The sequence below is a fragment of the Ambystoma mexicanum genome, chromosome 5p, assembly GCF_040938575.1.
Source record: "Ambystoma mexicanum isolate Mex_15411 chromosome 5p, UKY_AmexF1_1, whole genome shotgun sequence".
In the NCBI taxonomy this organism is placed as follows: Eukaryota; Metazoa; Chordata; class Amphibia; order Caudata; family Ambystomatidae; genus Ambystoma; species Ambystoma mexicanum.
Window position 1 is genome coordinate 1,152,131,674 of NC_090930.1, and position 19,573 is coordinate 1,152,151,246.

General features: G+C 45.5%; 1 protein-coding gene across 5 annotated transcripts in view; it reads left to right on the top strand.

Annotated features, from left to right (window-relative positions):
• The window catches only part of KIAA0319 (KIAA0319 ortholog), an 806,237-nt gene extending 796,312 nt beyond the window's left edge, over positions 1 to 9,925 (top strand). For all 5 annotated transcript variants that reach the window (XM_069613622.1, XM_069613623.1, XM_069613620.1 and 2 more), the window contains one exon: positions 8,292 to 9,925. In XM_069613622.1, the coding sequence (XP_069469723.1) occupies positions 8,292 to 8,467 (176 nt within the window). In that variant the 3' untranslated portion in view covers positions 8,468 to 9,925. The remainder of the gene's footprint in view (positions 1 to 8,291) is intronic.
• The last annotated feature ends 9,648 nt before the right edge of the window (positions 9,926 to 19,573 follow it).

Here is a 19,573-nt window from a genome sequence, read left to right on the forward strand (position 1 = left end):
ACACACCTCAAGAAGAAAAACGAGTCCCTCTTTTATGTTCAGAGCATGAAATAAATAAGACTACAAGATGGCACACAAATAACTGGAATGCTGGTTTGCAAGCCGTTATCATGCGGTAGTTCTTCACATACAAGAAAACGTAGAAATTACGTGAGGTATTTTTTTTGTCATAGATCCTTGTACTTTAGTCGTAATGGTACAAGATATTGGATATAGTAAAACACAATATGATAGTGAATATTCCAATCTAAAGATCATAATTAAGGGCACCCAAATATATGTAAAGCCTTATCTGGTCTGATTTTGCTCATCATGTTACATTTGGAACAGATCAATAATTGAATTTACTGAGGAAAAAGATAAAACACATTTGGAGAAGGAAATAATTGGTGAATCAAGAGTCTTATTTTATCATTAGTACATTCTTACACAAAGTGCACATATCATTTGTTATTTCCAATGGCACATTTAACCTAAGAGGTGCCAAGAACAATTTGAGCTAAAAAAAATCTTTAGCCTATTTGTGAGACATCGTTTCACCAGGTATGTGATACGTGTATGTAGAGGAGATCTTTTTCAAAGAGATATGAGGGATGACATATGCTGTGTGTGATTTGGGAGAATATCTGCACGTTTCTATACATTTTTCTCATACTGTAATTAAAAGAGATATGCTAGTGAATTGTCACTATCTGATCAATAGTTCCTATCATTAATGCAATGACTAATTTTGATTTTTCTTTGTTTTTCTTTCCAGTTGCTTTGAACATATTGTTATCGATGTTTCTTTGGCTTGGTTAATGAATATTCATCTTGGTATGGGATAATTGACAAGTTTGATTGTGGTTTGGGATACTTAAAAGCCCTGAAGTATCTCACAACAGGTTATCAATATGTGAGACTTATGTTGTGAAACACGTGTTGGCACGAATTGGCAACAAGGTGAACATGGGATTTAAATGACAGTGTGGTAATTTAGAATTGGAACTACAGAAGGACTGTCCTTCTAAAGGATATATATATATAGATAGATATATAGATATTTTGGGGTAAAAGCAGAACAATATAATTGGATATACTTGGGATGATAGAACTGCATGAAACTAATGACATATACATTATGCATAATGGGTGGTTACCTTTTTTTAATCTGTGTACCGTCAATTAAAGAAACTGCACTACCAGTTGTGGTGCTGTGGTAACGCTGAATGCACAAAGTGAGGCTATTAATAGAAAGACACATTCAGATGTATTATAGGCGAGGTATAAATTAGCTTAATATAGACTTCATAGGCACCTGCCAACTTTTTTGTTGCACAAAGCAATGTGTTCAGTTCTTAGAAAAATCACTTGTGGTGCATAGCTACAGATTTCGGCTTGCAATTTTTCCACAGGACAATGAAATACTCTTCTGAGTCACCAAAGAGATTAGCGTAACCTTTGGATTGCTAGATGTCATATGCTATCCGATTAGAATCTAACTTCATCCTGCATGTTTCCCTAGTGAGCTTCTTCCAAGATCATGATTTAAAGAGACATGTAGCCTTGTAAGCATTTGTATAATAGAGACCAAAAGGCCAACATGATAATGATTTCTTATTTGTGTAGCACTTTCGCCAGAGCCCTGTTCTTAGAACATTTACATACAATTATCACCCATCGAAGTTGGAACTCAGGGTTATGGCCACTTTAAAGGGCCTCTGAATGAGATAAATTAGGAAATCAAAGTTCCATGATTATTTAGTCCTGCCTATAAAACAAAGCAAACCTGCCACATTTTTATCAGGGCAGGTGTGTGACAAGATTCTAATATTTGGATGGACCAAGTCATTAATATGCAAAGGAAATCCAAATCCTCTTCCAGTACCTTAGATATTGCATTAAGGAAAAAACCTTTTCGTCATCTTCCACAGAAACCACACTTGTACCAATCTGGGTCCACTGGTCTGGAATGAATGCTGAGGATTGTCGCAGACATTTTTTGTAAATTCAAATGGGTTAAGTGGTACAGATTTTCTGCCTTCAATCTTGTTATTGCTTGAGGGTGTAAAGTTTAATTGGATGAGAACAGGTTATTACCATCTCCCAGCAAGACCTTTCAGATCTAGCCGAAACACAAGGTTTTCGGCTTCGGCATCATCTGGCACAGGCGTGTTGTGACAAACTGCTTGCCTTGCTCTGCCTATAATAAAAAAACTACCTTTTGGGCTTGGTTAAGAAGCAAATGGAGAAAATGGGTGGCATAGAAGTTTGAAGTGAGCAGAGACCAAGAGAAGGGGAGTGTACGAGGAGAAAAACAAAGTAGAGGTGGCTAGATGAAATACCAGGAGGAGATTTGAAGGGGATTAGAGGAGATAGCTTCTCAGCAGGAAAGAGGTGTGAAGAACTGCAGATGAAGGTAAAGAGATAGCACAGAGTTTGGGAAGAGAGGTACCCCTGGCATTGGGGAGAGGCACCAATGATGTTGGAGGGAGAGATACTCTATAGGTTGTGAAAACAAATAACTCAGAATGTGGGAAAAGAGATAACGCAGAGGCGGCAAGAGATATATCTCAGACAATATGGGGGAGATGCCCCAGAGGGTGATGAGAGAGTTACTGCAGACAATGGGGAGAGAGATACGCCAGAGATTGGAGAGAAAGTTAGCCAGAGGTTGGAGGGAGAGATACCCATAGGTTAAGAGAAGCAACAAAGGCCATTGGTGCAACCAAAGGGTATTGGGTCTATTGATTGACTCCCAAGTGATATTTGAGTCAACCTGCTCATCATAAACTACTTGACAGGCTAGACTGTTCGTTTGATTAAGGTGGCCAACCTGCTAGCCTGGTCTACCAGTTTCTGTTGGGGAGAGGGAAATGGTTTAGTTTGGAGATGAGGTGGCAGCAGGGATTGGAGTTAGAGGGAGTAATGCAATTATGTGGTCAGGGGAGCAGAGGAATGCAGGGTTTCGGGAAGGGAAAAAGAAAGGGGAGTAGTTGGGAAGGGGGCAGGGGACACAGAAAAGGATACGGGCAGGAGGGGGTGGAGCAATACTGTAGTCTGGAAACAACAAGAATACGAGGACCATGGGCTGCGGGTGGACAGGTGGAAAGAGGTTTTAGTTGGAGCCTCTGCACAACATGGGAAAAGGGAAGGAAATAAAGAAAGGAAGATAGAAGCAAGGAAATGGAATGAATGAAACCAGAGGGATGGAAAGAGCATAGACACAAAATCAAGAAGAGCTGCAAAGGAAGAAGGAAAAGAAGAAGCCAATGAAAAGCTTTTAATATATACATCTGAAGATGAAGAGTACATTCCGACGTCTACCAGGTGGCAATCAGTCACCACATGAACATGAAAATGTATATATGTTGTGCAGTACAGCACGACAATGACTTAAGAGTTGAGCAGTCTATGGGGCTCATTACAAGTGTGCCGGTCTGGAAAAAATGCCAGAAATAATGCTGGTAATTACAGCTCTGGCATTTTTTCAGGACTGGCACACTTCAAGTTTGCTGTTGAGGGCCACAGATCTCCCAGCAGGCAGGCCTGTTCAGGCCCCAGTAATTGCAATAATCCCATCCCATGGAGTCCTATGTGCATGGTAACTTCCACTGTGCTGCCCGTAATATCCCAATAAAACCGGGATATCAGGTGGCAGAGGTGGTAAGGGCAGTTTCCCGGTATCCTGCCGAAATTACGGGCGGGATACTGGGAAACGCATAATGAGGCTCAATGTGTTGGTCCATTTAGAATGAACAATAAACATAGAACCCAACCAAGGGGGAAGAGCCCTAGAAGAAGCAGGAGACTAAAGATAAAATGAGCTAAGTAGTCTAGTTAGAAAGGGAAGGAATGTACCCTTCAACCTGAGAGAGCAAGTAAAGCCATAGGAAGCAAAGAAAATGGAGGAAGATACCCCAGGAATGAGACGCTGAGCCAGGAGAATGAAAGGGGGAGAACAACCCCAGGGCAAAAGACCCATTAAAGCTTAAAGACGGAGAACATCAAAGGAGAAATCGATATAGACGCAAAAATAGAGGGAAGATCCCACAGATATGTCCGGCATCTAGTGGGCTGGGGGCGGGGTGGCAGTATTAGGTATAAGCTCACCACAGAAGTTTGAGGAGGTACCAGGAAGAAGATTTTAGTGAGAGGAAAGGAGAGCAAGTCCAGGATGAGAACCCGGCAGAGGGCATGGAAGAGGCTAGCTAGAAGAGATGGTTCGGGAGTGACCCACAATCCCCATAGTCAAAGGTGGAATCCTTTCCTTCAACACCAAAAATAGCCTATAAAAGCAGGGAAGAAGCAAGCATAACACTCCTATCAGTAGTCATCCAGATCTGGAGAGTAGCACAAAGCGACCTGTGGATGCTTCTCATCTCATAAGGAAGGGTACAACACCAATAGGACTGATAACAAGCATTTATAAACCCACCTTGGAATGTGACAAGACCTCCTCCTGTGTTGAGCCCTTTCCTTTTGTTATTTGTAAATACATCCCTTTCTAAACCCACTTAAGTCTATGTGCCTGTTTGATTGACACTGCTTAATGACCTTTTGATTCATACGTAGGATGCATCGGTATACATCCTAGGGCTTTCCACACTAGGGGGGAGTTACACATGTTAAACAGTTATACAACCACAGGACAAATGTGGGGTTCTTCCAGAGAAAAAAACGTGGTTTGGGGGCTGCCTAAGTCTCCTAGGATCCTACTCTGAAGCAGTCCCTGAAGCAAATGATCCTATCAACAGCAAATCTCCCAGAAGTCATCTCTGTGAAAAGGCCCTTAGAGTCCAAGTCCATCAACCAAAGACTGCTCAGAAACTGCTAAAATCTTCACCAAGAGTCCCAACACCAGAGGAATAACAGCATTGCATGGTCTAATATGCAGAAGAGACCCGCCCCTCAGTGACCCAGCACCAAGAAGACCATCATAAACCTATATTCCCTTTACCTGGCTGAAGACTCAACTCCAGCATTGTCTTCACCCTGCAGACTTGAAAGAGTACACACTAAAAGTACTCCAAATTCTTGTCTCGGCAGGTGAGATCAAAGCCATTGGATTGAAGTTGGGGAGAGTCTAGCCAGGCTTCAGAGAGTGAGGAAGGTGTACAAAACAGTTCATGACAGAGAGGCCCAGAAAACTTCCCAATCTCTGGAACAAGTACCTCTAGGCTAGGTGGAGGCTATGGATGCAGAGACGGAAGATCTATCCAGGAGGTCTCCTACCTGGGTGGAAATCCTGGACAGACTGTCCATCTTTAAACATCTGAAAACCATGACTACCGAAGCCCCAACATCATCTTTAGCACTGTATGCTGTCGTTTCGCCAATGTTTTTTTTTCGATGGAATTTGTTATGCCACAATTCCATTGAAAAAACTCATTGACCTATAGAGTGGTGGTTAAGGGGAGAAAGGGGGCGGAAGGGGTTTGGGGTGCGTCATTAAATACAGGGAAGGGGGGACTTGAGGGAGAACCCACCTCAATAGAAATAAGAAAATCGATGAGTTTTTTTTGATGGAATTGTGTCGGCAAATGAACATAGAACCCTTTAGCCCAGCTGCAAAGGTTTGTCTCAGGTAAAGAGCCAGGCATTCTTTCGCAATGTTACGTGGATTACCCAAGCAAGCAAATGGGATAAGAAGTGCTTGGCCCCATATATTGCACCACTTTGTATGGGAGACCTCCAGATGCGGTGGACAGACAACTTCCTAGGCAGGATGCACGAGAGGCTGGGATTCTGCAAGGAATATCACAGGCAGCAGATATGTGATGTGGGTTACTGCCGCTAGAAACATCTTGTCAAACAAGCTACCAAATCTGGTACACACTCGAAAGATACCTGGAGGAAAGCATGTTAGAGAAGGTGGGGGAGTTGGTCGTGGAACAATGTGTGGCTTTCTTTCCAATGTGCCTTCCCAAGGTCAGATTTGTCACTTACACCACCAATCTTTGGAATCCACCATCAAAACAGTTGCAGTTACCTGACAGCCCGACAGTGGAAGCGGGCGGGACCACAGACAGTGGCCAAAAAACTGCCATCGGCCCAAGCTCCTGTTAGAAGAGATTCACTAGGCGTAACTCTTCTCCCAAGAACAGGATCCACACCATCCACCAGGCATAACCTCTATTGAAGCTTGTTGACACATCCGCAAGAGCAGAGGAAACTAGGAGCAACATTATCTGATTGGCCACTCATCCACACTATGCTTGTGGGACCATGGGCAGCTTGGCAAGGAAATGTTATACTCAACCTCCCCAGAATCAATGGATATTAGTAATTGTGTTCCTGTACACCAGTGAGAGGAAGGAGGAAGAGTGTTGGCTCCCTCCAAAGCCTGACAAAGATCTAGAAGCCTTGGTGATATGAGAAATGCTGGCCTACGGAAAAGGAGTGTGAAAATACTATAGCGCCCTGGTGCTGGAAGGTCAAACACTGTAAGCCCTTCCAAACTCTGAATGTCAGCAGACATCACTAAATGGCTGGGCTATCTGAAAAGGTAATTGTTGGGAGAAATCTTTCACAATTCGATCAGTGGTTCCATGGGATGTAAAAAGAGGACCCTCGTGGAGAACCCTAGAAGTCAGAATCCTGGGACAGGATGGACTGCTCGATAGGGAGCTGTGATATGACCTTAGAGTGGCCTCTGGACATCAGGGAGACATTCTCAGGGCCTCGAGAAATGGCCTCCAACCCCCCCTCCCCTTCAATCCCCCCAGTTATCTCTCACTGAGGAAGCCAGAGGAAAAGGGGAGAGATATATGATAAAGTACCCTACCTTTCTGCAGGGGATGTGAAGGGGTGGCCAAGTGGTCTGGGTGCTGCCACATGCTATGTGATGTAGGGCCCACTGGCATGAGGAGGATTCCTGGGTCTACCCCACTCCCAACTGTGAGCTTGGGAGGGACTTATCACACAGACAGCATGATCAACCTGGGCTCTTTCGGAAGGTTAATGCCACTGGTAGAACTACAGAGGGGCGTGAGAGGAATACCCACAGGGACTCCAGTCCTACAGTATAGTTCTACAAGGGTGTGATCTCCTGCCATTGTCTCGCGAGCCCTTAGCCCAAACAATTTTTTTCTCACGGTCATAGGTTCTCGCAAATCCAAATATCAGGTCCCACTGATCCCTGGATGTTGACTTCAGGTACACACAGTTGCTGAAGCTCCAAGATGGCTGACCACTGTTATGAAGCCTTTGTACACAGAGGAAGATGGGGCAGCCCCAGAAACACAAACTATCAGGAAATGCCACTCATGGACCAATCACAGGCCCAGGATCCAGACTCCATCCACATATAACTAATCTTCCTAAAATCAACACTACATGTGGGATTAGGAGAATACAAGAAGTGCATTAATAAACTAATTGGTGTCAGAGTCTGGATTGAGCTGGGACCAGGAAAATGTGTTGTTTGAGTGTTTTTAGGTGGTTTATGAGAAGAGAGGTTGAAAGTAGAGGAAGTAGCTTGGGAGCAGGCAGTAAAAGCCATGCAAACATTTCTTTGGTTATTTTCCAACCACTTGGCTTTATGACAGAGAACAGATGGGCAATCCTTAGGTGCAGATTTGGCATGGCCAGGCCATTAATGTTTTATATGTCTTTCCCACTAAAAGTGACACAGGACCCCGATCTCGCTGTGCCTTCTAAGAACGGCTGAGTACTGTTATGGGATACAATTCTCTATGTCTCCATTGATACTCAATATCCATCGCCAGTCTACTGCAAACATGTCAGTTATTTGATGGCAATTATCCAAGACGCAACATGCGAAGATAACACGGAAAATAATGAATAAGATGCATTGTGTACTTTTGGGACTCAGGAATGTTTACTTTGCAAATATGTATGTTTAAATTGAATTGTTTTACAACCACGTATATTTTCCTCTGTGACATCCTACAATGAAATTTTGAAGCAATTCTCATTGAAAACTAAATTTCTTCTGCTCTTTATTAGTGGGAGTTTGAAGCAAATAATGTACTACTATTTTTAAAATCAGTAGCCGTTGCAAGAGTGTGGCTTGTCCATGGGTGCCCACATCTTTTGATTACCTCCCCCAGTTACTTCCATGTTTTAGTTGCTGATGGAATCATTTGTTTTTTTCACCTCATCATTTGGCCCTAATGGGGAAATCAAGCACAATTTAATCACATTCAGCAGTGACCTCCATTAAGGGATGCTTGTGTTTTACATTACACTCGATTATTGTTGCAGTAGAATTCATTTTATGTTCCCACCCCACGTTGGGAACCTGTTTTCATTTTTTAAACCATACCTTTGATGTCATTTGTTTGCAGGTATAAAGCACAGAAGCACAGAACACAACTCTAGTCTGATGATATCGGAGTCAGAGTTTGAAAGTGACCAGGATACCATTTTCAGCCGCGAGAAGGTGGAGAGAGAGAACCCAAAAAGTGAAATCAATGGCTCCATCCAAAATGGAAGCGCTTTCAATTACAGTCCGACAGACTGACAAAATGGCTAACGTAGAAAGGAAGCATACAGTGTTCGGCACTATGAATCCAATGAACATTTGAGCTGTCGATACCTTTCGTTTCTAGGATTGAAGGCACATTGCATGTATACAACAGGGGACTGCAGGGCAGAAGGCTGGAAGAAGGATGGTAAACAATATATTAGATTGGTGGATTGCAACTGGAACCACAGAATGGACTATTCTTGTCATGGGAAAAATAGCTGTGGGACACCTTGAGTAACTGAATGAACAGAGTTTGGGCACATCCATCGCAGTGTCTGGCATGGCAAGATGTGCAGGGCTGATGCCGCCGATATAACTTATCGAAAGACCTTAAACAGATGAAGGACAGTTTTGTTTTCAAAGTAATGCAGAAAATTGAGGCTAAAGAAACACCATTGTTTGACACACACGGTTCTGCTTTCATACATGATCCTTGTATTAGTTTCGGCTTTGAAGAAAATGAGCTTGTTTTCAAAGAAATCATTTCCCTGGTGAACATTTCAGTTGACCAGCTGCACATTTCTTCTAATGGATCCCATTGCCAGCATGTGGGTCCTTAGACATGTTATGCACCATTGTGGAGAAAAGTTCCAATGTCATGTTGAAATTGGTTATTGGTGTCCAGAGGAGCATTTTGGTTTCACCTAGTATCTCCTTATTTAACCTATAGAAACTAACTTGGTTTTCCACTGGACAAAGGCAGTCCAATACCCAGAACACAATCCATTCAATCTGGCTTGAGTCAAAAAACATTCTTGATTACCGGACTGGAATTTCCAGGAGGCTTCATGTTGAAAATGTGCTTTGTTTTTATCTGGTGTTTTACTTGTCATAGAATCTCATCCCAATTAGTTCAAACTCGTTGATAACGCATTTTGCCCATTGCTTGGTTATCCGCAGAATAGGGCCCTCCATTTGGTATTAAGTGTGCATCAAATTTAACATTGAGTGTGCTGTCTTGAATGCTGTGATTGGCGATCCTTTGCTGGTCCATACTATTGCCTTTACTAGTGGGGGGGGGGGCAGAGCTTCAGTGTTTGCAATCATGTGTCCACCTTCTTTTGTAGCCATGTCACTAGAGTGCACTGAGAGTCATACAATGAATGTATAGTATTTAAAGTATAAGCGTAGGAACGAAGGCAGTCATGGGATGCGAGATACACTGGCTTTTAGGGTGGTGGGGCGGTCACCTACCGTGAACAACCCATACTGTAAAAACAAGACTAAGTATAAGTGTATGGCATCCAGAAACAGTGAGTGCTAGAGTTTCATACAGTATAAAGTCAACTGCATCCATCTGACGCAAGATGGGGCCACACTAAGGCAAGGAATCAGCAACTGTTTACTTGGAATGTATTACCAAATCAGAGTGATGGGAACAAAACCCTTGCTAACATGTACGAGCTGGAATGTAGGCAGCCATCTTAATAAAAGGTGAGTGTCATCTCTTTGTGCCAGGTGTGCTTGTGATGATGATATTGTTTCACACATGGCAAGTCTGCATCTGGCTGTGGAACTAATTGATTCAAGTGAAGAGCATGTGCAAAGGTCCACGGCTCAGATCCTTCTGCCTCTTTAGATGCACCTCTGGACAGATCACGGCGAGGTTTTTACCTGGAAGCATAAGCTATGGCTACCAGTTGACACAATGTTGCACTAAAGGGGCACGTTACCTTTTGACAGAGATGGGAATTGTCTAATTCATCAACACATTCATCCTCCTCATTCTGTGTTTAGCCTAACAATGTGTTCTGGCGATGGCGAACATAAAGGTAGTATTTATAAACATTTGCCCATTTCAGATTATTGCTGTAGAAGTTCACCCTGGACACTAAAGAGCCCACAGTGGGGGCTGGGCACAATTTGCCAATTAAATACATGTTTTTTGTTGCTAAATCACTAACATATCTGAAGCAATGTTCCATCTCTTTCAAGCACAGCGTTCCATGCACACTATGTTTTACTATTAATCAATAGTGAAGTGTGTGCCCATCGCTGTTTAGCGCTGCATCGCTCCTTTGCTAACCCAATGGATCGTTAAAGAAGCATTCCAATCTGGCCAACTGGCGCATGTCAATCAATACATTTTCAATCAATAAGTGACATTACTATGTTTTTGGAACAATGCCTGAGGCTGTAATATTCCCCATAAGCAGTTGTTGTCACTCATGATGCTGCCAATTCTTCCTATCACTTCATCTTTTTCTCCAAAGGATAAATGTAAGAAACTTATGCAGCCCTGGAATCCAACACACTGATAAGTTACATGCATTTAAGTTGATCGCATAGTGCGCCTGCCCCGCCAACTCTCCACTGGTAAGTCCAACCCCCAACTCGGCGTGCCAAGCCTAGGTATATATCGGCAGTTTGGCACTTGTTGCAGATCACAAAACCTCATATAGACCCCTATATATATCAGCCCCTTCCAATCACATGGGGAGAAGGTCACCTTCGAGGGGATTGGGTCCTCCGACGTATTCCATATCTATGACATGTAATCGTTGCCAGTATTGAAAGCGTTCCCCCCCCTCACCAACCCCAAATGTGGCCTTACACGATACGATGGAACGAATTTGCCTCCAAATAACAGATGCACAAAAAATTCACACACCCCCGCTTTCCATCTAGAGAAAGACCCGCCATCATAGGCCGAATGAAAATCAGGGATAAAATGTATGGGAGTGACTTCGGAGGGGAATGATAACAAACTGCCGCAAAACCACTTCATCCCAGGTCTAGACGGTCGTCCTCATGGTTGGCAACTCGTACATACTCAGCGGCTTGCTGGCCCATTTAAGCCAGGGGGGGGTCTAGAAGTGGCGTACCCGTTATTTCCTCCTCCAGGTGACACCAACACTTAGAGGAGTTCGAAATTGACCCATTCATGTAGTGTCCTCAATTTAGTAACCTGGTAGTAGTATTGCAGGCAGGGAAGGGCCAACCCACCCTGAGCTTTTGGCCTTTAGAGGATCACCCTGCATAGCCTAAATATTTCCCGCCCCCCCCCCCCCCGTCCACACGAACAAATCCACACCTCTCTGCACCTTCCGAAGGGCCTGGGAGGGAACCACCACCGGTAAATCCGGAAAGATGTACAGGAGCCAAGGCAAGATATTCATCTTGACAGAGGCAATCCTGCCCAGCCACGACACTGCCCTAGAACCCCATGCTTGCAAATCTACCCTAAAATGTGAGAACAGCCTCGGATAATTGGCCTGATATAATCCCTTGCAGCGTGGAGTAAGATAGACACCAAGGTATTTAAGCAAATTCTTGGCCCATCAAAACGGTCCCCCCCACCTCTTCAACAGCTCTATTGTGCCCTGGTTACAACTGTTATTAATTGCTTCACTTTTGTCTAAATTCACTTTGAAGCCCGAGGCTTCTTGGAAGGCTACCAGGACCTGTAGAAGAAGGGAAACTGATGCCTCGGATCATGAGATTGTCAAAATGACATCAACCGCGAAAAGGGCTATCTTGTGGACCGCCCCATATCCCCCATAGGGAACACCCTTGATCCCCTCAGTAGTCCTGATCCTGGCTGCCCAGGGCTCCACCGCAAGAGGAAAGATTGACGGCAAGAGTGGACACCCCTGTCATGTTACCTGGGGGGGAAAAGAAGAGAGAGAGAGAAGCTTTCTCCCAGGCAGAAATGCGATAGCGCCTCCCTCAGAAAAGGCCCCTCTACCCGGTCAAATGCCTTCTCCGCATCCAGTTGCAGGAGCATCGCTGGGACCCAGGAACTTTGTGCAGTATCAATAAGGGTCATGCTCTTACTAACAACAGCCTCGCCGTGTCGCCTGCAGAAAAAAACCTGCCTGCTCCTCCCCAGCCAAACAAAAGAGGATTCCCTCTACCCTATTGGCAAGAATGTTAGCATAAATGTTAATGTCGGCATTAAGTACTGCGACAGGCCGGCATAAGGAACAGACCTCTGGGTCCTTCCCCTCCTTTGAAATCAGTGACATTTTGGCATCTCCCAAAGTGTTGGAGACACTACCCCTCCTAAACGTGCCATTGAAAAGAATATGAAGCTGCCCAAGAAGGCTGCTCACAAATCGCTTATAGAAGGCGACAGTGAAGCCATCCAACCCCAGGACCTTGCCACACATTAAAGACGAGATAGCCTTCAATATCTTCTCTTTTTGTAATTTCCTGATTCAGTAGGAGCCATTGCTCTGCTGAGAGCTCTGGCAGGGAATAATCCACCAGGAAGCCTGCCAACTTTTCGGTTGTGGGGCACGCTGTGGAGTAGAGAGATCTGTAGTACTTATCAAACTCCTCCCCTATATCCTTATCTAAATGTAGCAAGGTATTGTCTTGTGCCACGTATCCCAGCTATTCTCCCCGTGTTAGTTTTCTGCCCAAGTTTTCAAGCTAATATCTTCCCCACTTTTTTCCCTTCCTCAAAGTAACTCTGGTTAGTGCGAGCCAGTGCAAACTCTGCCCTGGTCGATTCTAGCATGTTCAATTTGCTCCTGGATAGTCTGCAAAAGGCTTTCTGAGAACCTGTTTCTCTATAAGCTTCGTCCTTACCATCGATCTCCTTAGTGAGGAGTTGAAGCTGTTCCCTCCTGATTTTGTTGAGCGCAACTCAGTTCGAAATGAGAACCACCCTAATGTACACATCAAAAAGCATCCCATCGAAATGCTTCATCGACCTGGTCAGGTCAGGAGGATTATCCACCCATAAATCTTTAATGGCCCTCCCGATCTCTACACATATCAGCAGGTCTCTCAGAAGGGCCTGATTGAGTTTCCACTGCCTTTGTCTAGATGCCTGCAGCATCAGGGTAAGACGGGCAGTCACAGAGGCATGGTCTGAAAAATCAATAGTGCCTGTTTCCACCACCTCACTATCGACATGAGATGCTCCACTCACACAAAGGCAATCAATCCTGGAGTACACCCTGTGAGAATTCGGGAAAAAAACGTGAAGTCCCTGATATTTGGGTGTGCATGCCGCCAGGCAGCTACAAGGTAAGTCTAGGAGAGCTGCCCAAGGAAAGCCTCAAAAGGTTTCACAAACCCCAATAGTCCCCTCTGGACGAATCCCAGTTAGGGTCCAAGTCCAGGTTAGAATCACCCCCAGGATTTTGCCCAACTGGAAACGCCCCCAGCCCTCCAAGGGTAGCTTGTAGGAATCTGTTATACCCGGAATTGGGTCCATAGATTGAGGCCAAGGTCACCTGCTCCCCTCCTAAAAACCCTGAGACAAAAGGAAAGCTGCCCTCCATATCCTTCTTGGTGCAGCCCTTCTGAAAGGGAACTTTCCTGCTCAACAACATGCCCACTCCTTTCCTTTTTTGACTATTGGAAGCAGAATATTGACAGGAGAAGTGACAGGACCAGAGGGTTTTGGTGTCCACGGTCTTTAAGTGGGTCTCCTGCAAGAATATGATATCCGCTTCTAATCGTTTCATCTTGTGGAGAAATATCGCCCACTTCTTGGGGGAGTTAAGGGCTCTAATGTTATGTGTCAACAACTACAGGACCATAGCCTTATTCATCCTAGGACTTCCTAGTGCCCAGCCGCTGCTCACCCTGAATGTGCCCATTGCAAGACTCACGCCTTGTACCCCCTACAGGCCATAGTTGCATCTCTCTCCTCAAAGCTACCCCTCGAGTCCCGTAGAATGAATGGATGGACACCCAAACATAGAAACAAAACAAAACAGAACATTATGATCCAGGAACAACCAAGCAAAAGGAAGAAACAGCTGCAGACAGAGACCAGTGTATCCAACCACTCCTAGCACCTGGCCAAGCCCGCTGTCTATCCCCCAGACCACCAACACCCCCGCCCGCCTGCCCATCTATCAAGAAGCAGAACAGACACCCAACCCTGCACAATAATATGCATCGGGAGAACAACAAAAAAAACAGTCAAACAATCAGCCTGTGGTGCCCTTCAGGGTTCTCTTCTGCAATTGACGCCCACAACGCTGCTCCTGCTGCTAAACTCCTCTTTTGTCCTCCTTGAGTGACAGGTCCATATCAACCCCAACAATCCCAGCTGCTTCCTCCGGCACGGTGCATCTCACTTGCTTGCCCTCCAACATGAAGAGCAATCCAAATGGGAAAGTCCATCGGTACCACATTTGCTCCCACTGAAGCATTGCCGCAACTGGACATAAGGCCTGCCACTTCTGGAGGGTTAGCGCTGCCAGCTCCTGGTATATAGGTCCATATTGAATTTCACCCTTTGCCTTAGATGCTTGGAGGATCTTCTCCTTGACAGAGTACGTGTGGAACTTCATTAAGAAATCTTGCGGCTTGCCCTTAAAACCGCACCAGACAGAGCCATCCCGATGCACCGAGTTGAGGGAGACACCACCTGCTGCAGTGTCCAGAAAAGTCTCCTAAAAGAACTGGAGCACCCACGACTTCAGTTCCACCCCTTCAGGATTCTCCTGCAAGCCTCTATTTTCCAAATCTTCGATAGTTGTGAGTAGCTCCTCCATCCCTTGCCTGGCCCCCAGACACTCCAATTGAAGCTGGATAACGTCCCCCTGAAGAGACTCAATGGCTTCCTTGTATAATGCACTCTGGTGCTTATCTGCTTCATGTCCTCCGACAATTCTGCCAATGAGTTATTTAGCCCGTCTGTGGTTCACAGTATTTCTTGCTTCAAAGTCAAGGCTATTTTAGACTAAAATGCTGTCATGCAGTCAAGGAGATCTTGTTTCGTGAGTGGGCCTGGACACTGCTTGCATGGACCATGTCAACCTTCTCCTCCCCAGCGGGGGTTTTATCACAAAACCTATCACCTCGATTCTTCACTGGGGACCAGAGCAAGGTTATGGAGTCTCATTTACCTTGCTCATTACGGCAGGACATATGGTACACCCCGGGCACCACAGTCTTGTCCCACCACTCCGGAGCTTCAAAAGGCGAGGGTCACCACTTTTAGGTATCCTGGCTGCCACTCACGCCGTCCTGTCCGGAGGGGCCCCAACCACCTCCCACAGAACCTTCTTCGTAAGCAAGCAAAGGGAGCCATCAGCCAGCCGGCTTCCCCACGGGCAGCTCTCCCATGTTGCTCCCGCTCCTCAGCGGTCAAAAGCAGTCCCCCCACTACCGCCGGCACCAGCAAAGTTCAGCAAACCCTGTGTCCTCTCAGTTAGCACAGCGGCATGTCAGGCAGATCAGTCACCGGGAGTCTACACACTTGGGCCCCAAAGCATTCACACGCGTAATAAATCCAGGCTGTTAGCCTCTTCCAATAGTCCTCCCTGCAGCCACACCAACAGATCCATCTCCTGTTCCCTTGTGCAAACCGGCCCCACCGCTGCAACTCGAGCCCCAACAAGAGAGCAGCAGCAGAGTTTGGAACCCCAAATACTGCTGCGGCCTGTCTGGAATCCCAGCAGGGCTCCTTCTCCGGCAGCAGCCTGGCAAATGCCACCACAGGACCATGTTCACTCCTCCCAGCCCCAACTCAGGGCACAGCTGGGGGGAGAGCAGGCAAGTATCAGACCGGGTCCCGCCAACACCAGCACAGCTCCAGCAGGTCTGCAAAACTCCCAGGGGGGTCTGGCAGCAGTGTGCGCATCCCAATGGGGAGCCGGATGGCTGCCAGCATAGCCCACATGTCACCATAATTCGCGGAGGTGACCCCACTATGCCAGGAGAGCACAGGCACCCCAGGCCATGCAGGCTCAGCCCAAGGGGGACGGGGTGGGTAGTCATGAAGCTCCAGGGCACCAGTGCAGGCAGCAGGCATCCATGCTCAGGGGTGAGCAGACAGAGCAGCCATCCTATGTGCCGCCAGCCCCACCTCACCAAAACAATTTTGGTGGAATAATTGTATATTCTTTTAACACACTGTTGGCAGACAACCCCAGGACGCCAAGTTGGGCTATCACCTACAGAAGGGTTGCCATAGGTGGGTAGAAAGCTCTCTTAACCAGTCATCCGAGTGTGAGTAGGTATGCAAATGTAGGTATTCCAATAGGATAGCCATCACTTCCATGAATACCCCAATGCAGACCACGAGCTGAATGGGCACATCTTGTACTGAAGGTGATGTATCTTGACCATGAACTGCAGGGCTTTATGGGGAGTCTTGTGAAGGATTGGCATCTGGTAAGGGTGTAAAAGCCCTAGTCTTTCTAGTTTTTATTAATAAAATGATACAGGTAAGCCTTCTCAGAAAGAGTGGTTTTCTAACCAGACCCTTCCCCTTTCATTAAACTCCATACCAAAAGCATAGTGTACACCGGTGTCCTGCTACATCCATGTCCTGATCTGGAGCTCCTGGTCTACCATGGCAAAGAGCAGGTTCAGAGGTCACAGCTTCCTGGTCTGACAGCTGCTGTGACGGCGAAGTCACTGCAGTGCAATTATCTCCCTCGGTTCCAAAACCATACTAATTATAATAAACCATACCCTTGCAGCAGGATAATCTGGAAATATAAGTCATACCTAGGTTTTGGAATAGTGGCTGATGGTTCACATACTTAATAAAGCCAAATTTGATTTGTAGCATAACCATGCCAACCATTTGAGCTCTGACCAACTCTGAGTGGCAATGTGGATTGCAGGCACCAGACTGTCTGCATTTCAGAGAATGGGACAAAGGAAAGGATGCCTGCCTCTTATTTCGGAGAATGGGACAAAGAACAGGATGCCTGCCTCTGTTGACTCTGTGGGAAGAAGGGTAGCTCCACCATGCCAGGCCCAGTAACTCACAACAGGAGATTTCCTGGGAGCCTGGCTTCAAAGAGGCAATTCCATATGAAAGGCCTGCATCACAATATGGGGTTGCACACCAGAGAGCCGTTGAAGCTTGAGGCTGAAAAATGGATGTGTTGGGACAGCAAGGGAGCACAATGAGCTTGAGAAAAGGTTCCTCCATTTTGACTGTGTGGGCTTTTATCTCGTTCATGTCCCCTTCACTTCCGTGCAGAACAATCGACACTGGGTAAGATTTCAGAAGGCAAGGGTCACTTGTCTCAAGGATGGGCATTGGACCCTTTAAAGCAGGTCTGCTCTCCTCCAATTACCTCTGGCCTTTTACCTATCAAGAGAGGGGAGAGTGGGGGCAGCCCTGTTTTGATCCACTGTTGGACCGTTGAGGACATCCAGAACAATTCATTTGAACATTTGAACCCAGTTGGGAAAGCAATCTTTTCCAAAGCCCTCTGCCAGAGATGAAGACAAGTGTTCCAAGGTAGAGGACAGCTTCTCTCCCTACCCATCCCCAGGCATCATTGGTGGTGACTTTGTTGAAGAACAAAGCCTGCCACTCTTCTCACAAACTTCCCTAGGCTGGGAGAGCGGAGACTGAAAAGGACTCCCGTTTCTGGAGAGCAACCTGCAGTGGGACTCACAACATTCAGGGGGCCAAATCAGCCAGGTCTCCTGTTTTCCATCACTCAAACCAACTCTAACTCCATTTGAACTGTGTTTGAACATCCAGGAACCACAGTGCTGCCTTTGGCCCCAGCCTTAAAACTTCTATTGCCCGCCTTACAGAACAGGCTCGACACTGCATAGCACCAGTAGAACCTGGTCACTTGTATGGCTCGAGCAACAGTGAACTACAGACCAATTTAAACCTCTGCATTGAACCACCAGACTTTGCATCAAAGCTTGACCCGAACCAGCGGTACGCAATTTTGAACCATGCTCCATCCTAAAACATCTCCTGGTAATGCATCGACCTGCATCACTCGACCCTGCCTTTGAACTGCACAGAGCACCACTCAAACCAACTTGACGCCGACTCACCCCCTGGGACTAACATGCCACACCACACCACACTCAAACAGTTTTTTGTTCTTTCTTTTCCGTCATTTAGTTAACTTTCAAACCTTTGACATAACATTGAAATACATATAAAACATATAGAAACATATCTTATAAAAATAGGATAAGAACAACATTCATTCATTACATTAGTAAAATACGACATCAAGTAATGCATTTAAGAAGTTTGCAGAAAAAGACACAAGGGTATCTATAATTTAATTCAAGCTTCAATGAGAATAAAAAACCCACAACAGCTGTCACAGTTGATGTGACTCGACCTGATGAACACAGATGCCAAAAAGAATGTCCCCCTCAAAATCTCAAAGGGACATATAGTTCTTGAAGTACACCTCACGCTTTCTGTCTAATTCTGGGCAGTATACAATCAGATGTTCTAGAGTTTCTAAAAGCGACAGTTGACAATTGAGAGCAGTCATTAAAACGGCCCAGTAGTTCACATGTCAGGATCAAATTCCATCTGAAATGGATGAACATTCACCTGACTGCTGGGTTGAGATGGACTGTTAAAAAAACGGGCAGTAATTCTAACTTTTTTGTAATCAAACTTCAAATGACTCAGGGATGGATATGAATGCATGGTGTCCCCTGTAGAGGCCATATCCTGTCTATATAAAAGACATTTGACTTTTTTGGGATTTTCAAATAAATCTATGACTGTCAATTCTAGGCCCAAAAGAATGGAAGAACAAGCCTTACAGAGTGTGTTAAAAAAGTGGTTCTGGGAATTTGATATGATCATCTTCGAGTCAGTGTATAGGCAGGGATCAATTTCCAAAGAGAGATTTTTATAGTAAAGAGCTAGGAGCCTCCAATGAGCTCTACAGTTCAAAGAAAGGAGCCCAATGTCATAGCGAATTATCACAATGGGAAGATCATTTGGAACATGGAGAACTTGTCGCCACAGATTACCTTCAACAGTGGTAAAAGTATTACTAACCCAGTCAGGGAAAAGCTCAATGTCATACAGTAGCTTGGGGATTAGTTTCCCCTCATAAAATTGGATAGCTGGTAGAATGGAAACCCTGTTTCACCTCATCTAGCTGGTTAAAACAGGAATCAAGTGCTATTAAGAAACCACCCTCCTCTGGTTCACTTTGTGGGCCCTGGGGATTAGTAGCAGGGAGGAAAAAGGCAATAATTGCAATAATGGCACTCAAGTGATGGTTCCTGAAGATAGTGCCTTAACACATTTGTTCTGCATTTTCTGTCTTGTCCACGTTATCAGAAAAGGCAAAGAAGGTAGATTTCTTGTCTGTGCTCGTTTTAGCTTTATCATTGAGATCACTGTTGGTTGTAGAAGTGCAAGGGCTGAGGAGGCGTTTT